At 43.5% G+C, this 25927-nt stretch overlaps 1 protein-coding gene across 1 annotated transcript; it reads left to right on the forward strand.

The window, feature by feature from the left end:
* On the forward strand, window positions 1-25308 carry Olah (oleoyl-ACP hydrolase). Its single transcript, XM_028895099.2, has 8 exons — window positions 1-296; window positions 1803-1898; window positions 6295-6425; window positions 17506-17644; window positions 19870-19969; window positions 20548-20717; window positions 24245-24327; window positions 24675-25308. Exons 2-8 carry the CDS (start codon window positions 1867-1869, stop codon window positions 24815-24817), a joined length of 798 nt encoding a protein of 265 aa, XP_028750932.1. The 5' UTR covers window positions 1-296; window positions 1803-1866; the 3' UTR covers window positions 24818-25308.
* The last annotated feature ends 619 nt before the right edge of the window (window positions 25309-25927 follow it).

The raw sequence follows: 25927 nt of genomic DNA on the forward strand, positions 1-25927 counted from the left end.
ATATTGTTATCTAAGGAGCAAAAACTTCCTCACAGAGTCAGTGACTGCCTAGTGAATTATCAGGGTGAGTCATCTGAGACCTTAGGATGACTCTGAGTCCTTACAGATAAAAGGCTAGCTCTCTGCCCTCTGCGAGCAGGTTCTCTGTTTCTCTCAGTGCCGTCCTGTCCGCCGTAAGGAGCCTAGCTGAAGGCTGAGTCTCAGTTCTACCCAACATTCCTGAGGATCACCACTGAGGCTGTGAATTAAACCATAGGCTTAACATGACTGCCAGGGGTTCAGGGGACTCCTAGGAGGTAAGTCATTTAAAAATCCTTATTAATTATGCGTCATTTATATGTTGATAAACTACAGTAAACTTTATGTTCTTTACTGAATGAGGGAAGCTTAAAAGATTAGAAGTTTGATATGCTGGCATTATCTGAGTCTTATGCTAGCATTCCTGGAATCTTAAGGATAAAACCCAGGGTTTCAGGAGCCCAGACAGGTTAGGCTGTACTATCAAAACCACTGTGCCAACTAAAGCGACAGTGAGAACTGAGTGGCACTGAAAGGCAGAGGACGGAGATTCCACTCATGTGGACCAAAGGGATCCAGTGACCCCATGTCTGCCTTCAGGGTGTGGACAGAGTGTGGTGTGTAAACAAAGGAAGAATTGGGGCAGGGGAGACATGGTAACAGGGAGTTCTGGTGAGGGTGCTTGTTCACCGTCTCCATTCTGGTTCTTCTGGACAGTTCCGAGAAGTCACTTGCATTCGGCTGAGCAGACCAGCTGGCTCCCTTGAGATGGCTGCAGCTGCTTCCCAGTAGTCCTCACTGGCATCTAGTTCTCCTCGATTGGCTGCCATTCTGTCCCGTGGGCTTTGCTGGTTCTGATACCCACAGACTGCTGGTTTCAAACAATGACTCTTGCGGCCGTCAGCCTGGGAGGGAGATAAAGCGGTTTAGTTCGCCACAGATTGTAAATGGACACTCTGAATGGCTAATACAGCTAAATGCTTATGCAGCCAGGTGGGCGTAGGACCCAAAGGAAAGAAGGTAGACACAAAGAGAAGGTGGAGGCGCCAGGTCTTCTGTTGTGGTGGTCTTTGTTTGTTTTGTTTTGGCTTCGTTTTGTTTTTAGAGACCAGGTTTCTGTATGTAGCTTTGGCTGTCCTGGAATTCACTCTGTAGACCAGACTAGCCTTGAACTCACAGAGATCCACCTCCCGAGTGCTGGTATTAAAAGTGTGAGCCACCACAGCCTGGCTGTTGTTTTGTTTTTTAATCTTGTTTTTAGTTATCTTGGGGACCCAAGTAGTCAAAGTATCAGATCTAGTAATAAATTTCCCCCTACTCCTTTTAAAAGAATTCCTAATACTCTCTTACTATTTAAAAGGTCAAAACTTTGTAAATACCCAGAAAGCTAAGACATCCATTTTCAAAACAAGTGTCTCTGTTCCCACTTCCCAGTAGGTTCCGAGTGTTTTCTATCTACTGACCTGGGCACTGTTTAAATTGTTCAAAAGGATGAGTGTCTGCCTTCATGGACATTATCTGAAAGTCAGGTTCATGTTTGCAGTGATACACAGAGGCCACTAACACCAGGCTGCCATAAACTGTGCTGCCTCTGATCTGTCTTCCCTTCCTTCCTCTTCTTCTCCATACATTTCCTCCTCCACTTCTTCCTTTTCCTCCTGCCCTCCTCCTCTCCTTCATTGCCTTTTAAAAGCAGGTTTTGGAATGACCACCATAGTCAACGGGTTTAAAGGAATTCTGGTCACTCTGTGCACATAAAGCTTACTGGAGATTTTTATGCCTAGGGGCAAGTTGAATTCAAGGACACAGCAGATTGCTGAGAACAGCAATTTCTAATCAACTCACAGCATGGAGACAGCAAATTATGACAAGAGAACCAGGTAGGCTACTTCTGGGAACTCCTAGCTCCCCTCACCACATCTTCAGTGCATCAGCACCCCGACTTGGTCAGATTGCCTTGTTAGTTTAGAGAGACTCTTCACTGAAATTGAGTTTGGTGCCCAATGCTTTTAGTGCAAGATGGTACCAATTACTTGTATATAAAATGCTACTTACTTGGAGTTTCAAAAATTTACATTTAATGAATGAATTGATTGATGATTGTGTGTGCCACTATGACTATGTGGAGGTCAGAGGATAACTGGCAAGCGTTGCTTTTCTTCTATCATGTGGGTCCCGAGGATCAAGCTCAAGTCATTCGGCTCGCCGTCAGGTGCCTTTACTCACTGGGCCATCTTGCTGGCCCCTTGGCAGCATGTTTTGTTTTTTGTTTTTCGAGACAGGGTTTCTCTGTGTAGCTTTGTTCCTGTCCTGGAACTCATTCTGTAGCCCAGGCTGGCCTCGAACTCACAGAGATCTGCCTGCCTCTGCCTCCCGAGTACTGGGATTAAAGGTGTGTGCCTCCACCGCCCAGCAGCACTTTTTGAGTTAAATTGTATATCTCTGGCTTGCCTGAAAAACCTGCAGGGTTTGGAAGAACACACTAACATAAAGTACCCATTCTTGCCCCATCCCTAATCCAAAGCTTCTCAGATATGTGCCCTACTTCCTGCTACTTAGTGACGTTGATGGGGAGAATGTGGGGAAAGGGTTAATAGACAAAGAGCTTTACTAATGAGCAGAATCCGTGCTCTGATTCTGATTTATCACTAACTGGTTTGGTGACTTAATGTTTTTTTTTGTTTTTTTTTGTTTTTTTTTTTGGTTTTTGGAGACAGGGTTTCTCTGTGTAGCTTTGGCACCTGTCCTGGATCTCGTTCTGTAGCCCAGGCTGTCATTGAACTCACAGAGATCCTCCTGCCTCTGTCTTCCGAGTGCCACCACTGCCGGCCTAACTTAGTGTCTTTGAGTCTCATTTTTGTCAGCTGTTAAGACGTAACAGATAACAAGTGCCTAAAACTATAAGTGGGAGTCTTAGTGCTTTGCTTTCACAGCTAACTAGTGAGGAACCTCAGGCATGGTCCTCTGCGGTAGGAGGTGTATTTAGGATTGAAATCCGAGTCTTTCTTTCCTCTACTGCCTTGATCACTACACTGTACAAATGGATTAAATACTTTCTCTGGTCACTCTCAACTCTAAAGTTGTAGATGATTTAAATAAAAACATAGAAGGAAGAGAAAAAGAAGGTGTATTCAGTCGTCGGTGGTCTTTGGGTGTCTCTTTAAAGTGGCAAGACGAGGCTGGATGTGAGGGGCATAGGCAGAACCTCCTCAGGGTGGGTATGCTTCTGTAGTCTAGACTCAGTCACACGGCGACCAGCCATTGGCTCTACCCTGTCATGAGAGCTTGACCATGAGGCCACTGTTGGTATTAGTGCCTCATCATAGTGGATTCTGGAGACTGACATTGACTTAAACCAATGGCCATGCGGCCACTATTGGTATTAGTGCCTCATCATAGTGGATTCTGGAGATTGACATTGACTTAAACCAAGTAATGGCAGGCCCTGTCCTCACTGCTGGCCTAGAAATCATGGTTTTACTTTTAAAAACTAGGGAGTCAAAGGTTTGGTTCCTAATTTTGTATTAGTAAAGTTGTACTATTTTTCAAAGACCCCCCACCCAATGCTCTCAAACTCACAGATAATCTTGTCCTAACACATTTTTTTTTGTCTATTAGAATATATATAGTTAAATCATTAGATGGAATCTTGACTTTAAAACATTTTTTTAAGCTGGGCATGGTGGTGCATGTCTTTAATCGAGCACTAGCCTAGTCTGCATAGTGAGTTCCAGGACAAGCAGGGCTACATAGAGAGACCCTGCCTCAAAAAGCCAAATTAAATAAATAAAATTTAAAGAATTGTTAGACCCAGTTAGTTCTTCTAGAATCTTCTATAGCCCCCCAAAAATTAAAATCATAAAAGTCGTCCCTTTCTTCTGTAGTTTTTAACTGAGTTGAGGGCAGGCTCCACAGAAGGTTTTCATCCCTAGATTGAACAGCTTTGGGATTTTTTGAGATGCTATGTGTCCGGGAAATTCCTATTCAGGGTCCAGCTAGTCTCTGTGAGTTCGGTGCAGATGGGGTTGATGAGTGTGAACACAGCTCCAGGAAGAAACATTCTTTCTCAAAGGGAAAAACTTTGATCTAACTTTAAATGCTCAGCTGTAAGTCAAGCAATGTTTCTTGGCTGGGAATGCAGCTCAGTAGTGGAGAGTTTGCCCAGCATGTTTGAAGTCCTAGGTGTAATATCTGACAAGTCCCAATACAAAAAAATTCTTTTTCTTTTAAAACTATCTTTATCCCAAAGAAACTTTCACCCGTGACCATGTATTAAGTGTCTCACAGTATGCATGTTCTCAGTTATTTTATTATAAAGTTAAAAGTCTCCTTATGAGAACAGAGTATGAAGAAAGACCTCAATCTGTTTTTTTTTTTGTTTGTTTGTTTTGTCTTTGTTTTTGTTTTATTGTTGTTGTTGTGGGGTTTTTGGTGTTTTTTTGGGGGGTTGGGTTTTTTGTTGTTGTAGTTTTGCTTTTTATCAAGATCAAATGTCAAAACATAAACTTAAAGGAGGAAAGATTTGAGTGGGGGCCTGGCGGGGTGGCTCAGCAGTCAAGGGCACTGTCATTCTTGCAGAGAAGCCAGGTTTAGTGCTCAGCACCCAGATAACGCTCAGAACCTATGACTCCAGTTCCAGTAGTTCTGATGCCCTCTCCTGGCCTCTGTGGGGACTGCATGCATGTGGCACACACGCATGCACGGAAAACATTCATTCATATCAAATTCAATCCATAGTCCTTGAGTCCTGTTGTGTTGGTCCTGTAGGAAAGTGGACATGCCAGGGAATGCATGGCAGAGTGAAGGTGTTTAGTTACAGACCCCTTAGGAGGGAGGAAGAGGAAGAGGAAAAAGGCTGAGAAAGAGCAGGCCGAAACTCCAAGACCCCCTTCAGTGGAATGCTCCTAGTCACCTCACTTTCTTCTGCCAGTTCCCACTTCTCAAATGTTCCTCCAGCTCCCACTAACACCGTCAGTTGTGGACCAAGCCTTTAATACATGAATTGTGAGGGACACTTATAACCCAAACTATAATATTGATACTTTTTAAGAAGACAAACAGACTTAAAATCATTATCATATGGCTTATGGTTTCTCATTTGGGACAATTCCATATCTTTGTAAGAAATTTAAGGATCAATTTGGAAACTTGCCAAGAGAGGTTTACGTTGTGGAGAATACAAATACATCCATACAGGATGGCTGTCTAATATCAATTTTTAAGATCAGTTGTTTTTTTGTTTTTTCTTGTGATATATGTTTTTTATTTTACAATATCATTCAGTTCTACATATCAGCCATGGGTTCCCCTATTCTCCCCCCTCCCACGCCCTCCCCTTAACCCCAGCCCACCCTCCATTCCCACCTCCTCCAGGACAAGTCCTCCCCCGAGGACTGTGATCAACTTGGTAGACTCAGTCCAGGGAGGTCCAGTCCCTTCCTCCCAGACTAAGCCAAGTGTCCCTGCATAAGTTCCAGGTTTCAGACAGCCAACTCATGCAATGAGCACAGGACTTGGTCCCACTGCCTAGATGCCTCCCAAACTGATCAAGCCAATCAACTGTCTCACCTATTCAGAGGGCCTAAGATCAGTTGTTTTTAATGCTGGATCTTGGTATAAAATTTCTAATGACACCATGCACAGATTCAAAAGTATTTGTTTTTCAAACACTTATAAAAGAGTAAAATTTTGCCGGGCAGCGGTGGTGCATGCCTTTAATCCTAGCACTCGGGAGGTAGAGCCAGGCGGATCTCTGTGAGTTCAAGGCCAGCCTGGTCTACAGAGTGAGATCCAGGACAGGCACCAAAACTACACAGAGAAATCCTGTCTCAAAAAACAAAACAAAACAAAAAAAAGAGAGTAAAGTTTATGTTGTGGAAAATTTGTAGATGATTTGAGAAGTGTCTCAGTAATGGAGACACTAAGAGTGAAGCCTATGAAGTGTTTGAATAAAACTATTTCCTCAACTGTGAAAGAAGGTATGTCTGAGTTAATAGCCATATCATTTTTACTGGACGCACAAAACACATAGACACTTCATCATTCCATCTGTGTCCCTAGGAGTTCCATCTATGTCCCTATAAATTCAAATCGTAAAACATACTATTCAAACCTTTGGGGCCTTGCTTCTCGGAAAAAGAAAGTAATTTCTTCATATTTGAACACATGCACTGTGTAGGTAAATTGAGAATTATCATTAAAACGCACCTAATTCAATTTTGAACTCTTATCCCGTATCATCATGTAATGCTAAATATATTTGAATTTTCCTCCTAGGAATGAAAATGTTTTGAACTGCTTGTATCGAAAGCCCGATGCAGTTTTTAGGCTGATTTGCTTTCCCTGGGCTGGAGGCGGCTCTGCTCATTTTGCCAAGTGGGGTCAAACAATTAATGACTTACTGGAAGGTATGTTGACGTTCATCCTAATCTAAGTAAGTTAAGAAGCCCAGTAGCAGCCATGTAGAGAAACTTGAGTTCATTAGGTTTCCTGGATTTGTGGATCTAACCTTTATTAAACTGGGAAATTTTCAGTCATTATTTCTTCAAAAATATATTTTTCACCTGTCTTCCTCCCCTATTATTTTTGATATCATGGGACGTTGCACCATGGGTCATAAATGCTCTTCAGTGTCGGGCCACCTCTCCATGCACTTCCGTTCACAATCCTTGATCTGACTTCTTAGGGTTCTCGGTGGATTTTATCTTGCAGCCCCATCTTCTTGGTGACTTTCAGTTCTGTTTTCCCTCCTGTGATTTCTTCCTAAAACAATTCTTTCTTTAATTGGTCTAGATTTAACTGTACAGTGTGGCTCCACTACAGTGCTTCCCTACATGCGAACAATTCTTTGATCATGTCCCACCCCCTTCTCACCCTCTCTTAGTCCTCCACCCTCTTTCCACAGCATTTACAGTTCCCACTTGCTTTTGTGGGGGATCTCCCATCCTAAATCCCACATATTAGAGGAAGCGTAGGGTACTTCTTTTCCTCAATACATTAAAAAATGAAGTGCTTCTGTGCTGCGAAGGAAATGAGAGTCAACCTATTCTGTCTCTCTATGTATGGGCAGAAACCAGAGGTCAGAGGGTAACTTGCAGAACTCAGCTCTCTCTTTCCACCATGTGGGTGTGGGGGATCGAACTCAGATCATCAGACTTGGTGGCAAATGCCCTTACCTGATAAGCCATCTCACCTGAATGTCGTCATTTACAGGAGAATGTATGGAGCTGGAGACTCTTGAAGTGCAGGGGCACTTTATTTCAATGTAATCCCATTTGTCAAATTTCCTGTTATTCATGGAGGTATTAGAGTTGCATTAAGAAAGTTATATTTAGAAGCTGGGTGTGGTGGTGCACATCTTTAATCCCAACACTTGGGAGGCAGAGACAGGTGGATCTCTGTGAGTTCGAGGACAGTCAGAGATACATAATAGAGGCCATGTCTCAAAATAAAATAAAATAAAATAGAAAGGAAGAAATCTGTATTAAAAAAATAAGAAAGTTACATGTCTGAACCTAGGTCTTGAAATGTTCCGTAGTTTCTTAGGAGAGGCCCCCTGCTTGTGTGCTGAAGTTCTTAAAGTTCTGATCATGGTTGTTTGCTTTTTAAATTTTTAAATGAATGGGATGACACCTCAGTCTCCAATCACTGATGTTCATTGATGATGCTTTCTACTGAGGGTTTTTTTTTGTTGTTGTTGTTGTTGATTTATTCTATTTGTTTTTTCCTTTTTCGTTTCCAAAACTTCACACACATGCAGAGTTCCAACATCATTACCAGTGTTCCTTTGAACTGTCTTCCTTGCTCCATTCATCTGTTTATGTACGTATTCTTTGAGATCATTTTTCTGCAGTAGACTTGGAAGTATTTGTCTGGCATGCCATCTTAGTCAGGGTTTCTACTGCTGTGAAGAAACACCATGACCACGGCAACTCTTAGAAAAGAAAACATTCAACTGGGGCTGCCTTACAGTTCAGAAGTTTAGTCTGTTATCATGGCGAGAAGTGTGGCCGCACACAGGCAGACATGGTGCTGGAGAGGTAGCTGAGAGTTCTACATCTTGATCCACAGGCAACAGGAAGTGAACTGTGTACTGGGTGTAGCTTGAGCATAAGACCTCAAAGCCCACTTCCACCGTGACACACTTCCTCCAACAAAACCACACCTCCTAATAGTGCCATTCCCTATGGGCCAAGCATTCAAGCATGTAAATCTATGAGTCTATGGGGGAGGGGCATACCTATTCAAACCACCACACATTCCAACTATTTTGATACATTTTGATTTAATTACTGAGGGTTACAAGCTTTTTTAAAAGTCGGATTGCCTTGCCTTTCCTATTTATTCAATTTCTACATTGCAATTGGGCATCTTTTGGTATGTGTGTTACTTTCAGTTTTAGGTCTCAGTCCTCACTGCCATTCAGAGGAGACAATGTCGATCTCAATAATGACAATTGAGAAACAAGGCCAATGTCTAAATGTGATAGAAAAATAACTAAAGACATCAGCTACATCTCCAACAAGCAACTAGGGAAAAAAGAGTGAGAATAATTCTCAGGTGAACTAGGAGTTTAAAAATTAGTAAAGGTGAAAGCATTAATAATTAAATTAGAAGAGAAATGGAGAGAGGGAAAAGAAACAAAGGGAATCAAGGTGGGAAAGATTACAAAATGAAGGTATAAGAAATAACAGTGAGGGGCTGGAGAGCATGCTCAGGAGTTAAGAGCACTGGCTGCTCTTCCAGAGGTCCCAAGTTCAATTCCCAGCAACCACATGGTGGCTCACAACCATCTGTAATGAGATCTGGTGCCCTCTTCTGACATGCAGGCATGCATGCAAAGCACTCACACATAAAATATAAGTAAAAATTTTAAAAAGTTTAAAAAAAAAAAGAAATTTCTGAATTTAAAGAAAGAACAGTGAAGGGAAAACTCAGTAGAAACAATACAGAGCCAGAAAAAAACCCCACATTATTATTCCTTTGCTGAAAAGAAAGAGGGTTTGGATGGCATGCCTTCCCACAGCCAACATCTCTTTGAAGTTTACTTGGTTTAGGAGGCACACAAGTTAGAGCCAAAGGACTGTTGCAGATTGTACTCCACCCTGCTGAGGTGTGCACTATTGTAACAGCCAGGCTGACTTCCTGTCAGAGTTCTCCATATTTATTCCCACAGAGCTACAGGGGTGTGTAGGGGCTGCCTTGGGCTGTTGTTATTAGCCAACATGGAGGACCAGTTACTTGGGTTTTGCCTGACATCAACACTCTGCCTTTGTGGTCACGGGAGTGGAAAATGCCCAAGCACGGTGTTTCCACTTGCAATCTCTGGGAGTCTGAGGATCAGAAGTGATCAAGCTGAATCAGGCTCTGCTGATAGAGCAGGGACAGACTTGTACTCTCAGTTCCTGGCCGCGCTAGTCTCAGCTCCAACCCTTGTTCCATGTTGTGTGCCGTTCTCCTTGATCCCCTTCCCGGAGGTAAGGGCCTCAGTCCCCAGCTGTAAGCACCCTCTACTCCCCTCTCAGCTTGGTCCACACTTCCCAAAGCAGAGTGTCTACAAGGCGGTGTGGAGGGCACAGCCAGTCTCCTGAGTCTTGGGCTATCACCCACTTACCTAGTGGAGAAGAGTGGCTTTTGGTACTTGAGAGGTCTATACCCAGGGGCTCCTGCTGAAGGATTTGCTGGAAAGACTCAGAGTGTTCTTCATTGTAGTGTCAGTGGGCGTGCTGGAAGCACAGGGGACCTTTGCAGCTCCTGTTGCACGGGTCACAGATACCTCTGCTAAACTACATTTTACAGACTGTGACCCATGCTGTTTCTTATTCGCTAATGTCTCACTGGGGAAATGTCTCTTCCCTCTCTACCATGCTGTCTGATGTTAGACTCCTGTGTTCACTGTAGAGATCTAAGGTTTCTGGGTCTCACCTAGTCTGTCTGTATTGTTTACAGTCATACTCCTGTGCTGTATACTCCATGTTACCCATCCCTCCCTACAGCTCTGCACTTTTTGTTATCTTTCAGACTTGTGGAGATTCGGGTATGTTCTGGGTGTCTAGAATCTGCCATCTTCTCTCTCTGTAAATTCCTACCTAAAAATAGATAGATAGATAGATAGATAGATAGATAGATAGATAGATAGATACATACATACATACATACATACATACATACATAGAAAGATAGGAGTCTTGTTATGTTACTCTGGACAGCTACTAATTCATGACCCTCCTTCCCATCCCTCTGAGTGCTGAGAATTACGGATGTGAATCACCATGCCTTGATTACCTATACTTTGTTCTCCTTTTGCTGTTGTCTTTGAGACAAGGTCTCACTATGTAGCCTTGGCTGGCCTACAACTCACTATGTAGATCAGGCTGGCCCCAAACTCATTGGAATTCACCTGCCTCCGCCACCCCTGGCTATTACCTCTGTCCTCTTAATATCTTGACATATTTAGTGTAGTCAAATGATTTAAAAAGACAAGTGAGAAAGTTTTATGTTCTTGCTGCAATCTTGCCCTTCTAATTTAGGATTGTTTACGGTTCTGTGTTGCAATTTTGTACTCTGGTTCTGTGAGAATGCCCACACAATGTGGCTTTTTGTTCTCTTAAAAGTAGGTCTCAGGAGCTGGCCAGATGGCTGAGTTAGAGCACACTTGCCTTGCAAGCACTAGGACCTGAGTTTTATCCCCAGAACACACCTAAAAATAGCAGGCTTTGTGGTACACACTGGTAATCCCCGTGCTGGGGCAGAAGAAACAGCAGGATCCCTGAGGTCCACAGCAAGAAAGTCTAGGTGACACCCTGTCTCAGAGGAGGTAGGTCAAACTGCCGAGGATGACACCAGAAATGGTCCTCCAGCACGCGCGCGCACGCACACACACACACACACACACACACACACACACACACACGTTTAGAAAGTACATTTCAGCCAGGATTGAGAATTCTGCACTGTACAAAATCACGGACACAGCTCTAATCCAGGAGGCAACTGGAAAAACTCAGTTCCTTCGTTACAGAATTCTCAGCCCTCCCTTCCTCGCTGTTCCCAGATGTCTGAACACTGACCTGTGTGTGTAGCTTCATAATTCCTACCTTTGTTTCTGTTTTTGGTAAGTGTTGATATACTACAAGGTACTTCTCTTTAAATAACTGGTATTTTAAGCTCTCATGCAAGTCTATTTTGTAGGTCATGCATATTCCCTTTTATATCCTCTACCTTTGTTCCTCCCCCAACCCCAAACAAAATTCCTACTTTGTTCCAGTAGGAAATTCTACTGCTGCTGTGGAGACATGTATGATTTAGATACATGTGTGGTTTTCCATATCTACACAGAACAAAGAATCACAAATGGGAGAAAACATGCGCTATGTGTCTTCTGAGGCCAGCTGAATTCACTGAGCATGCTTATCCCCAGTGTATTCATTTTCCCACAAACATTACGACTTCCCACTTTATGGAAAATGTTCCCACTGTGTGTGCAGACCACGTTTTATTTTCCGTTACTCTTTTGCTGAACACCCGGGTTGGTTCTACAGTTTTTCTGTTGTGAATGGCGCTGAAAAATACACTAATGTGTGAGTGTTCCTGAGAGGGGTACGCTTGGAGCCTGTGGGGTACACACCCAGGAGTGGGACAGCTGGAACCTGTTTACACCGAGGGCGGGCTGTAAACCAGTCCAGTCCAGTCAGTTCGGAAGACAGAATGAAGATTTTAGAAAGTCCTCAATGGCCACAAGCAGAAGGCTGGTCATATAACAAACTATCAGGCATTTCACATATTACATTTTGACATATTTAGATTATTTCTGTACTTCCTTTCTTTTTTTTAAAAGATTTATTTATTTATGTATACAGTGTTCTATCTGCATGCATGCCTGCATGCCAGAAGAGGGCACCAGATCTCATTACAGATGGTTGTGAGCCACCATGTGGTTGCTGGGAATTGAAATCAGGACCTCTGGAAGAACAGGCAGTGCTCTTAACCTCTGAGCCATCTCTCCAGCCCTAGATTATCTCTTTATTTTTGACCAAGGTCTCTAATTTTGTATTTTAAAGGTAATTTAAAAGACTATTGTATTTTTAAAATGTACATGAGTGTTTGCCTGCATGTAGGTATGTACACCATGTACGTACAGTTCTCATGGAGACTGGAAGAGAGCATCAGATCTCAAATTGTCCTCAGGCACAGTGTGGGTACTGTCTAACAAACCTGGGTCCTCTGGAGGAGTAGCAAGGCCACTGTGTCTGCTGCCTCAAGCACTTCTGAGAAAACCCAAGACAAATCCACTTAAAGATCCCCAGTGTGTCCTCTTCAACACATCTCATGGACCCAATCTTTCTGCTAAAGTGACTCATCCACCTAACTCGACCTGCCCTTCTTTGCTTAAATTTCACAACTTAATAAGTCATAAAATGAATGACAGACAAATTCTTGCCATTGGAACTTGTAGCTCATCCCAAATCATAAAACGGGTTCTAACAAGCGAGAAAGTCTTGCAAAATTACATATTGACTCTCAGTGTTAACTTTCTCAGCTGCAGGAGACTTCAGCCTGGGCTTCCTTCTCATGATTCTGCTTCCACTTTGTGGGATTTTCTGTGATATTTTTTCCTCCTCACTATGATGAGTGGTCACAGGTGTTCTGTGGCTGTGAATATATACATTCTCTATATCAAGTACAAATTTTATTATATAGCTACAAGATTTACATTGTCAAGTTTATCTTTTTCTCCATTTCACATGTGAACTCTCAATGGTGCACTTGTCTCTTTTTCTTGCACATCCTGTATGTCTATGTTACAAAAATGAATGCAGTGAATAGACATTTGTAACTGAGGCTATTTATTCATTAAAAATCTTAGTGGCAACCAGGAGGTGATGGTGCACGCCTTTGGCCCCAGCACTTGGGAGGCAGAGGCAGGTGGATCTCTATAAATTAGAGGCCAGCCTGGTCTATAGCCAGAGTTCCAGGGTAGCCAGGGCTATAAACAGAGAAACCCTGTCTCAGGGGGGAAAAAAAGAATCTTAGTGGCTTGTGACTTTTCCTGGAGAGATGTAAACTAATGTCAGATCCAATAAAAAATTCCACCCAAGTCTAATTTAATCAGCTAGTGAGTTTTGGGAAGTTACTTACATGAGTGTGAGAGGTTACTTTCTAGAACATGCATAACATGTTACCGAAACACTCATTGCAACATAAATGATGAAAGCTGCATATCTGGGCTCCCTCTGTGGCTCACAGGGAACTCTGCTGGCTTAAAAGTCTCTTCTTCCTAGCAACAGTAACTGTTTATAGAACCTCTGGGACAGGCCTTCTGAGTCTTGCAAGTTTAAGGAACTTTATGAGACTTGTGAGTTGCTGACCTTCTCCAGGATGGAACATTTTAATCTAGAGGCAATTGCTATGTGACATGTAGCCTTTAGAACCACTGAGTCCATTGTGGTTGTTTGATGTTTTCTGTCTCCAAATGGTACCTTGTCAGAGATTAAAACACAACCCGTGATTTCTTCTTATTTCCATCTATATCTTTATATTAAGCTTCTGTTCTGTTTTGCTCCCTGTTGCTATGATAAACACAATGACCAAAAACAACTTGGGGAGGAAAGGGCTTATTTTAGCTTATAGGACTCTATAATCTATTACCAAGAGAAGCCAAGGCAGGTACTGGAGGCAGAAACCTCCGGAGTGAAGCTACTTCCTGGCTTATTCCCAGGCCCAGAACAAGGTTTAGCTACCTTTCTTGTACAGCCCAGGCTCACATGCCTAGGAATGGTACTGTCCAGACTGGACTGAGCCATGCTACAGTGATTAGCAATCAAGAAAATGTCCCACAGAGACACCCACGGGCCAGTGTGATGAAAGCAAATCCTCAGTGGAGGGTCCCCCTTTTCAGATGCGTCAAGTTGATAACCAAAATCAGCTACCACACCCTCCATTTATATTTTGGTTGACTTCCCCAACTCTTTCAGAATCACTGCATGTCAAGTGAGACTCTACTTTTTGTTGATCTTTTCTTTGTTTTTTTTCAAGACAGGGTTTTTCCGTGTAGTTTTGGTGCCTTCCCTAGATGTCGCTCTGTAGACCAGGCTGGCCTTGAACTCACAGAGATCCTCCTGGCTCTGCCTCCTGAGTGCTGGGATTGAAGGTGTGTGCCACCACCAACCGGCAGAAACTCTTCTATTACAACATAGAACTTGGTCATGTGGTATTCCACCATCTAAAATAAAAGTCTTTTCTTGAAACTATAACCCTCCAAATAAATAAAGAATGAAAACTGAGCAGGCGCTGCCTGTTTTAGTATACTGCTTAGACCAGTCAGGTCCCTGCTGTTGTGTTCAGTTCACGCCAGTCCCTGGAAGAAACTGGGTCACTCTAGGATGAATTTTAGCCTTCACAGCCACAGGGGAGTCAGCCTCTGGCGAACTGACCAAGTGTAGCTTTGCAAAAGGCTTTTTGTTGTTGTTGTTTTGTTTTGTTTTTTGAGACAAGGTTTCTCTGTGTAGTTTTGGTGCCTGTCCTGGCTCTCGCCCCGTAGACCAGGCTGGCCTCGAACTCACAGAGATCCACCTGCCTCTGCCTCCCGAGTGCTGGGATTAAAGGCGTGAGCCACCACCACCCGGCGCAAAAGGCTTTTTTTTTATTGTTACATAATTTACACCTTTATTGCGTCAATTTCCACATACCAAAACCTCCTATCCTAAGCTCCCCAAAGAGACAAATGCCAAAGCAATTCTCAGTCACAGGACATCTCAGTTTTCTGAGTCCTCTCACAACCAAGTCTTGCATAGATTTTGAGCCTCTAGGAAACTCTCAGGTAAGATTCACATACTTCAAAGGGAAGGTACCTGACACAAAAGGCAGCAGTGGAAAAGGCAGATCAAAGCCAGGAGCTAACACTCTGGAATCAAACCAGTGGCAGAGCTCTGCACGAACTCTCGCTACAGCCTTCCTCTGCAGAACCCGTTCGCACACTGGGCATGCGTTACTGCTGTCTGTGTGCTACCTGAGGTCCTTGAAGCGTTTGCTTTGCTGTTGTCCAGCTTCAAATTTGTCAGCAACGTCAAACACCACCCTGATTGTCTCTCTCTTATAAGTGATGTATTAATTTGAGTTTTTTTTTTAATTTTTCTATCTTTAAATTCCAACATGTGCTCGTGTGTGTGTGTGTGTGTGTGTGTGTGTGTGTGTGTGTGTGTGTAGGCCAGAAGTCAACCTTTAGGTTGTTCCTCAGAACGGTTCCCCTTGTTTTTGAGACAGGGTCTCTCATTAGGACCCGGGGTTCACTGATTAGGCTGTGCCAATAGACAGCGAGTCCCATGGATCCTGGGTTGCTGCCTGGCTGGCAAAGCACACCGAGAACTTTACTAAATGAACTATATTTCTAGCCCCTAGATCTAACATCGTAACTTAACTGTCAGGAGTCAGTTTTCTCAGTACCTAGAAGCATGATCTTAGATGCCAGGCAATCACTGAAGAAGGCTTCTTTTGTTTTTAATTTTTTTAAACAATTATTTTTGGGGAGTGCACCCACAGCAGAGCTTGTGTGGCGGTCAGAGGACAATTATCAGGAGTCACTTCTCTCCTAACACGTGGGTTCTGGGGTCAAACTCAAGTCATCAGGCAGAAGTTGCCTTTACGCTCTGAGCCATCTTGAGGACCCGGGTGTTCCTTCTCTGTGAAGGTCCCCGTCTTATTCCAGAGAAGTTTTACGTGATTTCTCATGATACGAGTTTTTCTGACTTCCATGACTTTTTTTTTCCATCTTCCTTTTGGTTTAAGATGTCTTTTTATTTTATTTGTATGGGTGTCTGTGTACCCATGGAAGTCTGAACGGGGTGTTGGCTCCCGTAGGACTGGAGTTACAGATGGTTATGAGCCCCTGTTCGGGTGCTGGGAATCGAGCCTGGGTCCTCTGGAAGAGCAGCCGGTGCTCTTAACAGCTGCGCTGTCTCTCCAGCCCCCTTTACGCCCCTTTGTTTTCCTTCCTTCTCCTAGTTCCTTCATTCCTGTTCCCTACATCCACAAATGCTTTGCCCTGTCTTATCACAAGGAAAGGATTTTTCTTTTTCAGTTTTAGAATAACTTTTGTCTTTTTATTCAATTTTTTTTTTCTGGCAATCTGTGCAATTATTTGTCTCTTTCTAGTCAGCATTTTAAATGTTCAAATTGCAGTGATTATTTTTCCATTTTTTACTGGAGTTAATTCACTTGGGAGCATTGTTTTTTCTCCTCCATGAGTTCCTTAGTAAATATGTTCACTGGCCAGAGATGTCTGATCTACCTTTTCTGTATTCTGTGTTAGGTGTTGCCCTTGACGTTGGGTTTTCCTCCTAAACAGCAGGGCTGGGGATGGGGTGGTACTTTGCTAGTGCCCTCTTGTGTTGATACAGTGAAGTGCAGCTTAGGGAAAACATTGGCACCTGGTTTGTGTTGGTTGCTGATTCTATAGTCTTCTTACGCTTTCGTATTTTCATGTGTCTATAGAATGTTCCCTTTCTTCAGACATTTTCTCTTTATAAGGTGTCTCCTTGGAACTGTCTCCCCAGCTTTTCTCTGTCCCCTTAAGAATTTCAAATCCTTCTGGGCAGTGGTGGCCTATGCCTTTGATCCCAGCACTCGGAAGGCAGAAGCAGGCGGATCTCTGTGAGTTTGAGATCAGCCGGGTCCACAGAGCTAGTTCCAGGACAGCTGGGACTACACAGAGAATCCCTATCTTGGAACTCCCCCCTGACACACACACACACAAATCCTGAATCCTGTTCTTGTGGCTCCAGCCATACTTACCTCAGCTCTCAAATTGTTCATTCACTAGAAGAAGAAACCCCCTGATTTCCATGCATGAATGGATTTTAATGACATCGTCGTCGTAAGTACCCTCATTTATTTGAGATGAGGCCTGTTTAGTTTGCTTTCTGTTTCTGTGATAAAGACCATGATCAAAAGCACCCTGGGAGCCGGGTGGTGGTAGCGCACGCCTTTAATCCCAGCACTCGGGAGACAGAGGCAGGCGGATCTTTGTGAGTTTGAGGCCAGCCTGGTCTATGGAGCAAGATCCAGGAAAGGCGCCAAAGTTACACAGAGAAACCCTGTCTTGAAAAAACAAAAACAAAACAAAACAAAAAAAGCAACCTGGGGAGAAAAGGGTTTATTTAGTTTATACTTCCTGATCAGAGTCCATTGTTGAGCAAAGTCAGGGCAGAACTCAAACAGGAATTCAGGCAGGAACCACAGAGGAAATACTGTCACATGCCCATCAGAAGTATGTCTCTTAGTGGACCCCAGATCCAATCAAGTAACAACCAAGCTTGACCTCACAGCCATCATGGCGAGTTTGACCACGATTATTTGCTTCTTTGAAATTAGTTGCATCATGTAAATATAAGGTCTTTTACAACAGCAAGGCATCTCATCCATCCGTGTTAACCTGTTTACAGCATCTCAGGGTCTTCTTTGTGTGTGAGTGACTTGTCTCTTAACTTCCAGTTCATGCTGTAAGGCTGGCTGGAAGAGAAACTCGACTTCATGAACCATTTGCAAGCGACATCTACCAGATAGCTGATGAAATTGTGTCTGCTCTGCTCCCCATCATCCAGGATAAAGCATTTGCATTTTTTGGCCACAGGTATTTCAATTTTGTTGTACACAGCATGTGTGGGGTTTAGGATGGGCATGATAGAGCACTTGCCTATCACATGCACGGCCCTAGAGAGGTTCTTTAACCACAAGTGTGTGTGTGCGTGTGTGTGTGTGTGTGTGTGTGTGTGTGTGTGTGTGTGTTTTGTGTTTTGTGAGATACAACTTCTCCTGGTTAAACAGAATGTTGAGTAATTATCTCCAATCAAAACTTTTACAGTTCTCTAATTTGTGTAGGAGTTACTCCTAAAATGAAGAATCTACCAGAAGCTTCTATTTACTTTTCTAATTAAAAAATACAAGGGCTGGAGAGATGGCTCAGAGATTAAGAGCACCTACTGCTCTTCCAGAGGTCCTGAGTTCAATTCCCAGCAACCACATGGTGGCTCACAACCATCTGTAATGAGATCTGGTGCCCTCTTCTGTATACATAATAAATAAATAAATCTTTAAAAAAAAAAATACAGAAATAGTATTTACTTCCCAAGGGCATAGACCTAATTGCAGACCCCCTCGAAGATACATGGCCATGACCTTGGGCAAATTTCTTAGGCTTCTAAACTAGTTTCCACCTCCATGAAACTGGAAGGAGTAGTTCTTACCTACGGTGATGAAATGAATAGAGATCACGAGGCTGGAGAGAGAGCTCAGCAGTAAACAGGGCACACTGCTCTTGCTTCAGACTTGAGTTGGGTTCCCACCACTCCTGTCAGGCAGTTCCCAACTGCCTGTAACTCCAGCTCCTAGGAATCTGATGCCTCTGGTCTCCATAGGCGCCTGCACTTAACGTGAGCATACCCCCATACAGATGCACGTGCACACACATAATTAAAAGCAGATAAACATTTTAAATGAATAGTGATCACAAAGAACTGTGGTGTGCGTAAGTGCAAGACACGTGTGCCGTGGTGTGAATGTGGAGGTCAGAGGCCAACCTTCAGAAGTTGTTTCTTTCCTTCCACCGTGAGAGGCAGAGATCAAATTAGGTCATCAGGCTTATGTAGCAAGTGCTGGTATCTGCTGAGCCATCTCACTGGCGCTACAGATAACATGTTAGTATTGGTCGGAAAATACTTTTGACTTCATAGGTCATCGAATGGTGTCTTAGAGTACTATTGCTGTGACGAAACACCATATCCAAAGCAACTTGGGAAGGAAAAGGTTTATTCCGCTCACACTTCCACACTACAGTCCATCACTGAAGGTAGCCAGGCCAGGAACTCAAACAAGGCAGGAACCTGGAGACAGGAGCTGATACAGAAGCCATGGAGGAGCACTGCTTACATGGCTTCCCCCCATGGCTTGCTCAGCCTGCTTTCTTATAGAACCCAGCACCAGCCGTCCAGGGGAGACACCAGCCACCACGGGCTGGGCCCTCCCCTATCAATGCCCTACGGAGGCATTTTCTTAATTAAGGTTCCCTCTTCTCAAGTGACATTAGCTTGTGTCTAATTGACATAAAACTAGCCAGCACAGATGGGGTCTTGGGAGTCCCTGGGTGCCCCCAGAGCACAGTTTGAGAACTGTTGATATGTATCGTAAGAACAAAGTAACATGCAGCTTTAGCGGAGAAAAGAAACAGAAATTAAGCCATTCCTTGTGTTAGTCAACTGCCCACTACTGTAGCCAAATACCTGACCATCAGTTTCAAGAGAGAGCAAGTCCCCTGCCCCCGACCCGTGTGTGTGTGTGTGTGTGTGTGTGTGTGTGTGTGTGTATGTGTATGTGTGTACACATGTGTATGTGTGAATGGATGGGTGTATGTGGTGGAGGAAATACACGGGAAAGTCGGAGAATGAACTTGAATGTTGGCTCTTAGTCCCCATCCATCTTTTGTTCAAGGTGGGGATCTCCAGGTGGCCTGAAACCTGGCCACATACGCCAAGCTAGCAGGCCCAACATCTTTCAGGGATCTTCTTATTTTTGTCCCTCATTTTTGCATTGTTGAAATTTCAGGCCTGAGCAGCAGGACTGAGCTTTTTACATTGGTTCCGGGGATCAGAACTTGGGTCAGCACATATGTGCGGCCAGTGTTTTCCTGACTGAGCTGTCTCTCGGCCCTGGAACTCTTACTATGTGACATATACTTTTTACAAGCCAGTTATCAGCCACTTAGCTTTTGCCCGACCCTCGGTCGCCGCTGTGCTTGTGACACCTGGTCCCCGTGAGGTTTGCCCACCCCTGTTTGTCACGTTGACCTCTTCCCTGGTTTAGTTTGGGATCCTACATTGCCTTTCTGACCGCACTGCGCCTCAAGGAGAAACACAAAATGGAGCCGCTGCACTTCTTCGTGTCCAGTGCATACGCCCCCCACGTAAGTGCTCTGGTTTTCTTTGGGTGGGGGGATGGAAAAGAGGGAAATGGGGTACTGATGACTGAGTCATTGTGCTCCTTTGGGATGAAGACGTGGATACCATGTGCTATTGAAAACCCCTGAGATCCTTCCCCGTATTTCTCGTGGTCCCTCCGAAATGAACTTCGGCTTCTGAGTAGTGGCTCATTGTTTCTGCCCCTCTGAGCGGGTGCTGTCCTTCTCTGCTTTCCGTCCTAAGCATGTTGTCTGAGTTGGGAACTTAATCAACTTTCAGGAGAGGAACCAATCAGTGCTGGGGAAGAATCTTAAAATGATGCCAAACTTTTGGATCAGCTGTGGCTTTTGAAGCCAGTTCCGTGATTCCGGGTCCCTTCTTGCCAACTTCGACCTTCTTTGCTTCCTCTGTACAGACTGGAACGGGCCTAGCATTCTAAATCGAGAATGCCATTGGAGTGGCATTCTGATGCTAAGGTTATTATGGCACTTTCCTCTCCCTCTTTGATTTAAGGAGGCAGGTTTGAGTTTGGGGGCTAGCGTGTCTCATGAATGATCAGCCTTGTGTTTGTTGATGTTTCAAGTCAAAATCCCGGCCTCAAGTTCCTGAAATTAACAAACTGTCAGAAGAACAAATCAGATACTACCTTAAGAATTTTGGAGGCACCCCCAAGCATCTCATAGATGACAAGGATTTTCTCAGTCAGTACATTCCCATTCTGAAGGCAGATGTTATCGTTTTGAAAAACTTCGTGTAAGTAATTTCCTCCCTCCCTCCCTCCCTCCCCCCTCTCTCTCTGTGTTGATATTTATAGAAAAAATATTAGCCAGATGGTGGTGGTGCATGTCTTTAATCCCAACACTCAACAGTCAGGGCCAGGTGGATCTCTGTGAGTTGGAAGCTAGCCTGGTCTACAGAGTGAGGTCCAGAACAAACAGGGCTACACAGAAAGACCCTGTCTCAAAACCCCATCCCAAAAGAAAAGAAAAATATAGACTGGCAGTTCACAGAGACTGTGTATGTGAGATTCTAAAGGTTGCAAGGTGTTCATTTCTTCTGAGGCCTCCTGTGATATTTTGACTAGCTTAGAATGGATTTTGGGCACAGAAATTGTATCTGTGAAAGATGACAGGCAGATGTTTTCTTTAAAAATATTTATATATTTATATACATTTATATATATTTATAATAAAATGTATTGAATAAACTATTACAATTCCCAGTCTAGGTATCAGCAGGAGTGGATGGGCTACTTAAGTGTGGAAGGCACAGAGCAGGGAGCAGAAGTTGGCCAGGTTCACTGTTCAGTGAGTGAATTGCAGAACTCCACACCACCTCTCCATCCCCTTCTCTTGGAGGGCATTTGTCTCCATGCTTGGTTTTTCTGATCAGACTGAAATGTTAAAAAGCCAAATCCTTCCTGAGACCCTGAGTCAAGTGGGGGCGGGGCTTCCTAGTCTTAGCTTCCCCAGAGAAATCACTTTGGGGTCAGCATTTAGCCTCCTGCATTCTCATGCCTGGCTAGGCCTGGCTTCCCTGGGCTAGGACCTTTAAAAGCATATTTGTTTCTCTCTTTTTTTTAATTTTTTATTTTTTTGGTATTTTTCGAGACAAGGTTTCTCTGTGTAGTTTTGATTTCTGTCCTGAATCTCGCTCTGTAGACCAAATTGGCCCCCAATTCACTGAGATCTGCCTGGCTCTGCCTCCCGAGTGCTGGGATTGAAGGCGTGTGCCACCACTGCCTGGCCATATTTGTTTCTTATGCAAAGCCCAGAACTAGCATTGGGACAGTGTGTGTGTGTGTGTGTGTCATGCTACTTGCCAGTGGAAGTTGACAGTTATAAAAATGGGGCAGTCATCTTGAGAAGCACCACAATTCCATCATTCTTCGGTCTGCCACAAAGTTCACAGTGTCACCCTCCCATCCCCCACCCACCCACCCCTACAGATATTCCAGGTCCATCCTCTTCTCACTGTTTCTATCTGATTGATCATCTCACCAGGATAAGCTGTTTTGTGTTTCTGAAAAAGGCCAGAATGAGAGAGAGAGAGAGAGAGAGAGAGAGAGACAGAGAGACAGAGAGACAGAGAGACAGAGAGAGAGAGAGAGAAGAGAGAGAACACATTTTTGAAGAGCTAGTATGCAATAACAATCTAAGAAAATCAATTTAGTGCCCATTAACATTCTAATGATAGTCTTCATAGGAATAGAAGAAAAATTCTTAAAATTCATATGGGAGCACAAAAGACCAAATTGCCAAAGCAATCCTGAACAAAAACAAACAAACATCCAAACAATTCGAGTGGTATCACCACACCTGACTTCAAATCATACTATAGAGCCATAGGAAAGAAAGCAACTTAAAAACAGATGCAGACCCCTGGAATGGAAAGAGGGCTAAAAATGAATCCTCGCAGCTGCAGGTATCTGAGTTTTGACAAACTAGATATCCATATGTGGATAAATAAACTAGGTCCTTCCTACATTGTCTGAAAAAAATCAGTGAGAGGTGGATCAAGACCAAAATTATTGAAACTGTGTAGGAAGCAGGCCAGACAGATCTGCGGGAACTCCGTGCCAACGGCAGCTGCGGTGGGTAGCGATGTGTCGCAGTCTTGAGGGTCGCTAAGATAAGTGTTTTAAAGTGTTCTTGTTACAAAAAGACCAGTTGGTGTGCAGCTGTCTTCATTTAGCCGTTTTTATTCGTCAGTTCCAGCAGTAACGTAAGAAGACACGTTCTCAGGGATAGCAAAGGCTGCCAGGAGCAGGCGCACGTGAGCCAGCTCTGGATGCTAAGATTTCCTTAGAATAGAAAAACTCTTAAAATGTATTAATTGAAAACTAAGCTTTAGAGAGTGAAACAGCATAGAGCGGATGTAATAAGAGACATACCAACTAACATATAGAATTAGAGAGCTCACAAATACAGTCATGTATTTATGCTAACTAGCAAAATGCCAAGAATATACTCTGGGGAAAAGGACATTCTCCTTGTTTATTTAGAGTGGGGGCGGGGGCTGAGTGTAGAGCATGCTAAAGTGTTCAAGTGGAGGTCAGAGGACAGCTTGGGGAGCTGGTTCTTTCCTTCCGCCATGTGCGTCCCAGAAATTGAACTCAGGTAATGAAGCTTGGCGGAAGCGTCTTGGTGGCTAGCATCTTGGCCCACTCAGCCATCTTTGGCCCAGGACAGTCTTTTTAATTAATAAAGAGTTTTGAGAAACTGGATATCCAAAGTAAAAGAAGGAAACTGGATTTTTTTTTACTTTACACACACATCATACAATAATATAGAGTATATGTTTATATGTGTACAAAAATCATCATATGAATTATATATATGTAATTCAAAATGAATTAAAGGCAACCATAGATCTGATGCTATAAAACTTCTAGAAGGAAATATAAAGGGAAATTTCCTGACTTTCTCTAGGTGATGAATTTTTTTATATGATCCCAAAAAAAGAGCAAAGAAAATAATCAACAAAGAGATGTATAGATTTGGAGAAAATATTTACAAATTATACATCTGATAACACCACACAGCCTTACATATATGGAATCTATAAAAGTCAACAGATAGACATAGAGAGCAGAATGGAAGTTTCCATTTGCCAGAAGGGAGGGGAGGAATGGGGGGGGGGTACTAGGCAGAGCAGGGTTTCGGTTGTCGAGAAGACAATTTTGACATCCATTGGGCATCATGGTGAGTTGCTAATAGGACCGCAGCTTCTAAATGTTCACACCATCAAAAGAAGTAACCATGTGAGATAGTGTATAGCTTCCCTTAATCACTATACTCTTCCTAGCTATCAAAATATCACACTGTGTCAGTTACACTTGTCAACTGAAAAGGTGTCGTTGATATGGTAGGTACAGAGCCCAGGGCTTTGTGCAGCCTAAGTAGGTGTTCTACTACTGTGGTGCTTCTCCAGCTCTTGGAATTTTGAGATATGACCATTTTCAAGTTCACTGATTCTCTCTCCAGCTGTGTCAAGTCTGTTGACCAGGCTGCCAAGCAAATTCTCCTTTTCTGTATACATTTCTAAAAGTTACATTCAAGTCTAGCACTCACTTCATGATTGGAAAACAGTCTGGCCCCCATGAACCTCAGATCATTTCTAGTGGAGAGACATTCCCTGTGAACATCTTCCTTGTGGGGACTAGTGGAAGACAGACAAGAAGCAAGGCTATACACCCTGTTTCATTTCAGTGAAGCCAGGGAGAGGAAAAGACTGGAATGCAAAGGATGAAATGACAAATGAGCTCGTTCACTTTGCAGCTTCGACACACCCTCAGAAGCCCTTCTTTCTCGGGACATAACATGTTTTATTGGATCTGAAGATACGGTAACGGACATAGAAGGTGAAATTGCTTTTATAATTCTGGGAATTTTGTTGAAATAGGCATTGGATGGTTCTCAGCAAATGTCAACCAGTAGTCACTGAAACAGATAGAAAAACCAGCCCAGGTTTTGCTGGGTGTAAACAAAGAGATGTTGGTCTCCTGTAAAATTTAAGATACAGGTCACACCACTGACAACTGATAGGTCATAAAGAGATTAAACAACACAGGATACAGAGAACCTGAGACCCGGGAAGTAACTCTATCACTGAGTGTCAGCTTTTGGTGAAATAATACCTGGAAGTAAGTCTTTTGTTGTCATTGGCTGAGGCCATCTATTGCTGAATAAAATTCTGTATATTTCTTAGGCTGGGAAGACATGACCAGTGGGAAGACTGATGTCCACACGCTGCCAGGTGATCACTTTTATCTGTTTGAACCCAACAACGAGAAATTCATCAAGAACTACATAGCCAGGTGTCTGGAGCTGTCGTCACTTGATTGCTTTTAGATGGGCTTTCTTCGGTCTTTCCAACGTGCAAACGGATCACAAGCTGTGATCATGGGGTCATGGAGATGTAGCTCTTTAGTTTTCAGAGACCGGAAAGATGCATATTAACGAATGTCTTCATGGGACATTTCTTTATCTGGGGAAGAGACGAATGCTAAAAGCCAGGGAGGCAGAGGAGCTATTGTAGTTGATAGGTGCAGCAGGGAGAGGGTTTTTTTTGGGGGGTGGGATGTCACCACTAGTATGTTACTCATGCTCCAGTGAATGCCACTGCACACTTGTGGCACATGCAGGCAGCACTAATTGGACTTAGTGAGCTATTTAAAAAGAAGAAGAAGAAGATGAGAAGAGGGTATAAAGTTGGGAGGGGTACATGGTGGAGGACATCCGTCAGGGGGGTTGGGAAGGCAAGTGAGGGGTGGATGTGATCAAAACATAATGTGTACATTTAGGAGAATTTCAAAGGATAAATAAAAATATTGTTAAAGGAAGAAAACTTCTGCTAGAGTCCTTTATCTTATTAGAATCTAATTTGATTGACATTTATACAAAGCTTTTTCAGCCAAGTGCCTCCAGGTGGGGTTACACCGGCAGCCTCTTGCACTATTTTAATGGCAAGAGTGACTGACAGAGGGAAATTATCATTTCTCCAATACCACACTGTGGCTCAAAGTTTAATCTTTAGAAATATACATTAGACCTATTTCATAAGAAAGAATAATTGCTGCTTTATCAAAATACAATGCTAAACAACTGTCCACTGTGATAGGAAGACCTCAGGGTGCTTACAACCCCAGGTGTCTTGTGGTCCTGCTGCCCTGGCAGTGATTGGCTGGAACTCAGAGCCTCTCCATGGGCCACTAAACCACAGCCTGATTAGGTAACTTGTCCATATCACATAGGAAGTCAGGAAGCGGCCCGGAGGCGAGTCTCCCTGGCATTCCACAGTGCCCACATTCCTGGGGGTCCAAAGCTACATGGTGTAGCAAAGGAACTGAACTGTTCCTGTCTGTCCAGCCCACTCACCCTCGCCTTCCGTTCTTCCGTTTCAGGCTTTTCTTTTTTGAGACAGGGTATCACCACGTAGCCCGGCTGTCCTTAAACTCATGA

This window comes from Peromyscus leucopus, chromosome 5, assembly GCF_004664715.2.
Source record: "Peromyscus leucopus breed LL Stock chromosome 5, UCI_PerLeu_2.1, whole genome shotgun sequence".
Lineage (NCBI taxonomy): Eukaryota > Metazoa > Chordata > Mammalia > Rodentia > Cricetidae > Peromyscus > Peromyscus leucopus.

Coding starts and splice junctions, on each gene's coding strand:
- Olah (XM_028895099.2), top strand. CDS start 1,867: ATGGAGACAGCAAATTATGACAAGAGAACCAG. Junction 1,899..6,294: donor AATTATGACAAGAGAACCAG/GTAGGCTACTTC, acceptor TTTTCCTCCTAG/GAATGAAAATGTTTTGAACT. Junction 20,718..24,244: donor ATCGTTTTGAAAAACTTCGT/GTAAGTAATTTC, acceptor TTCACTTTGCAG/CTTCGACACACCCTCAGAAG.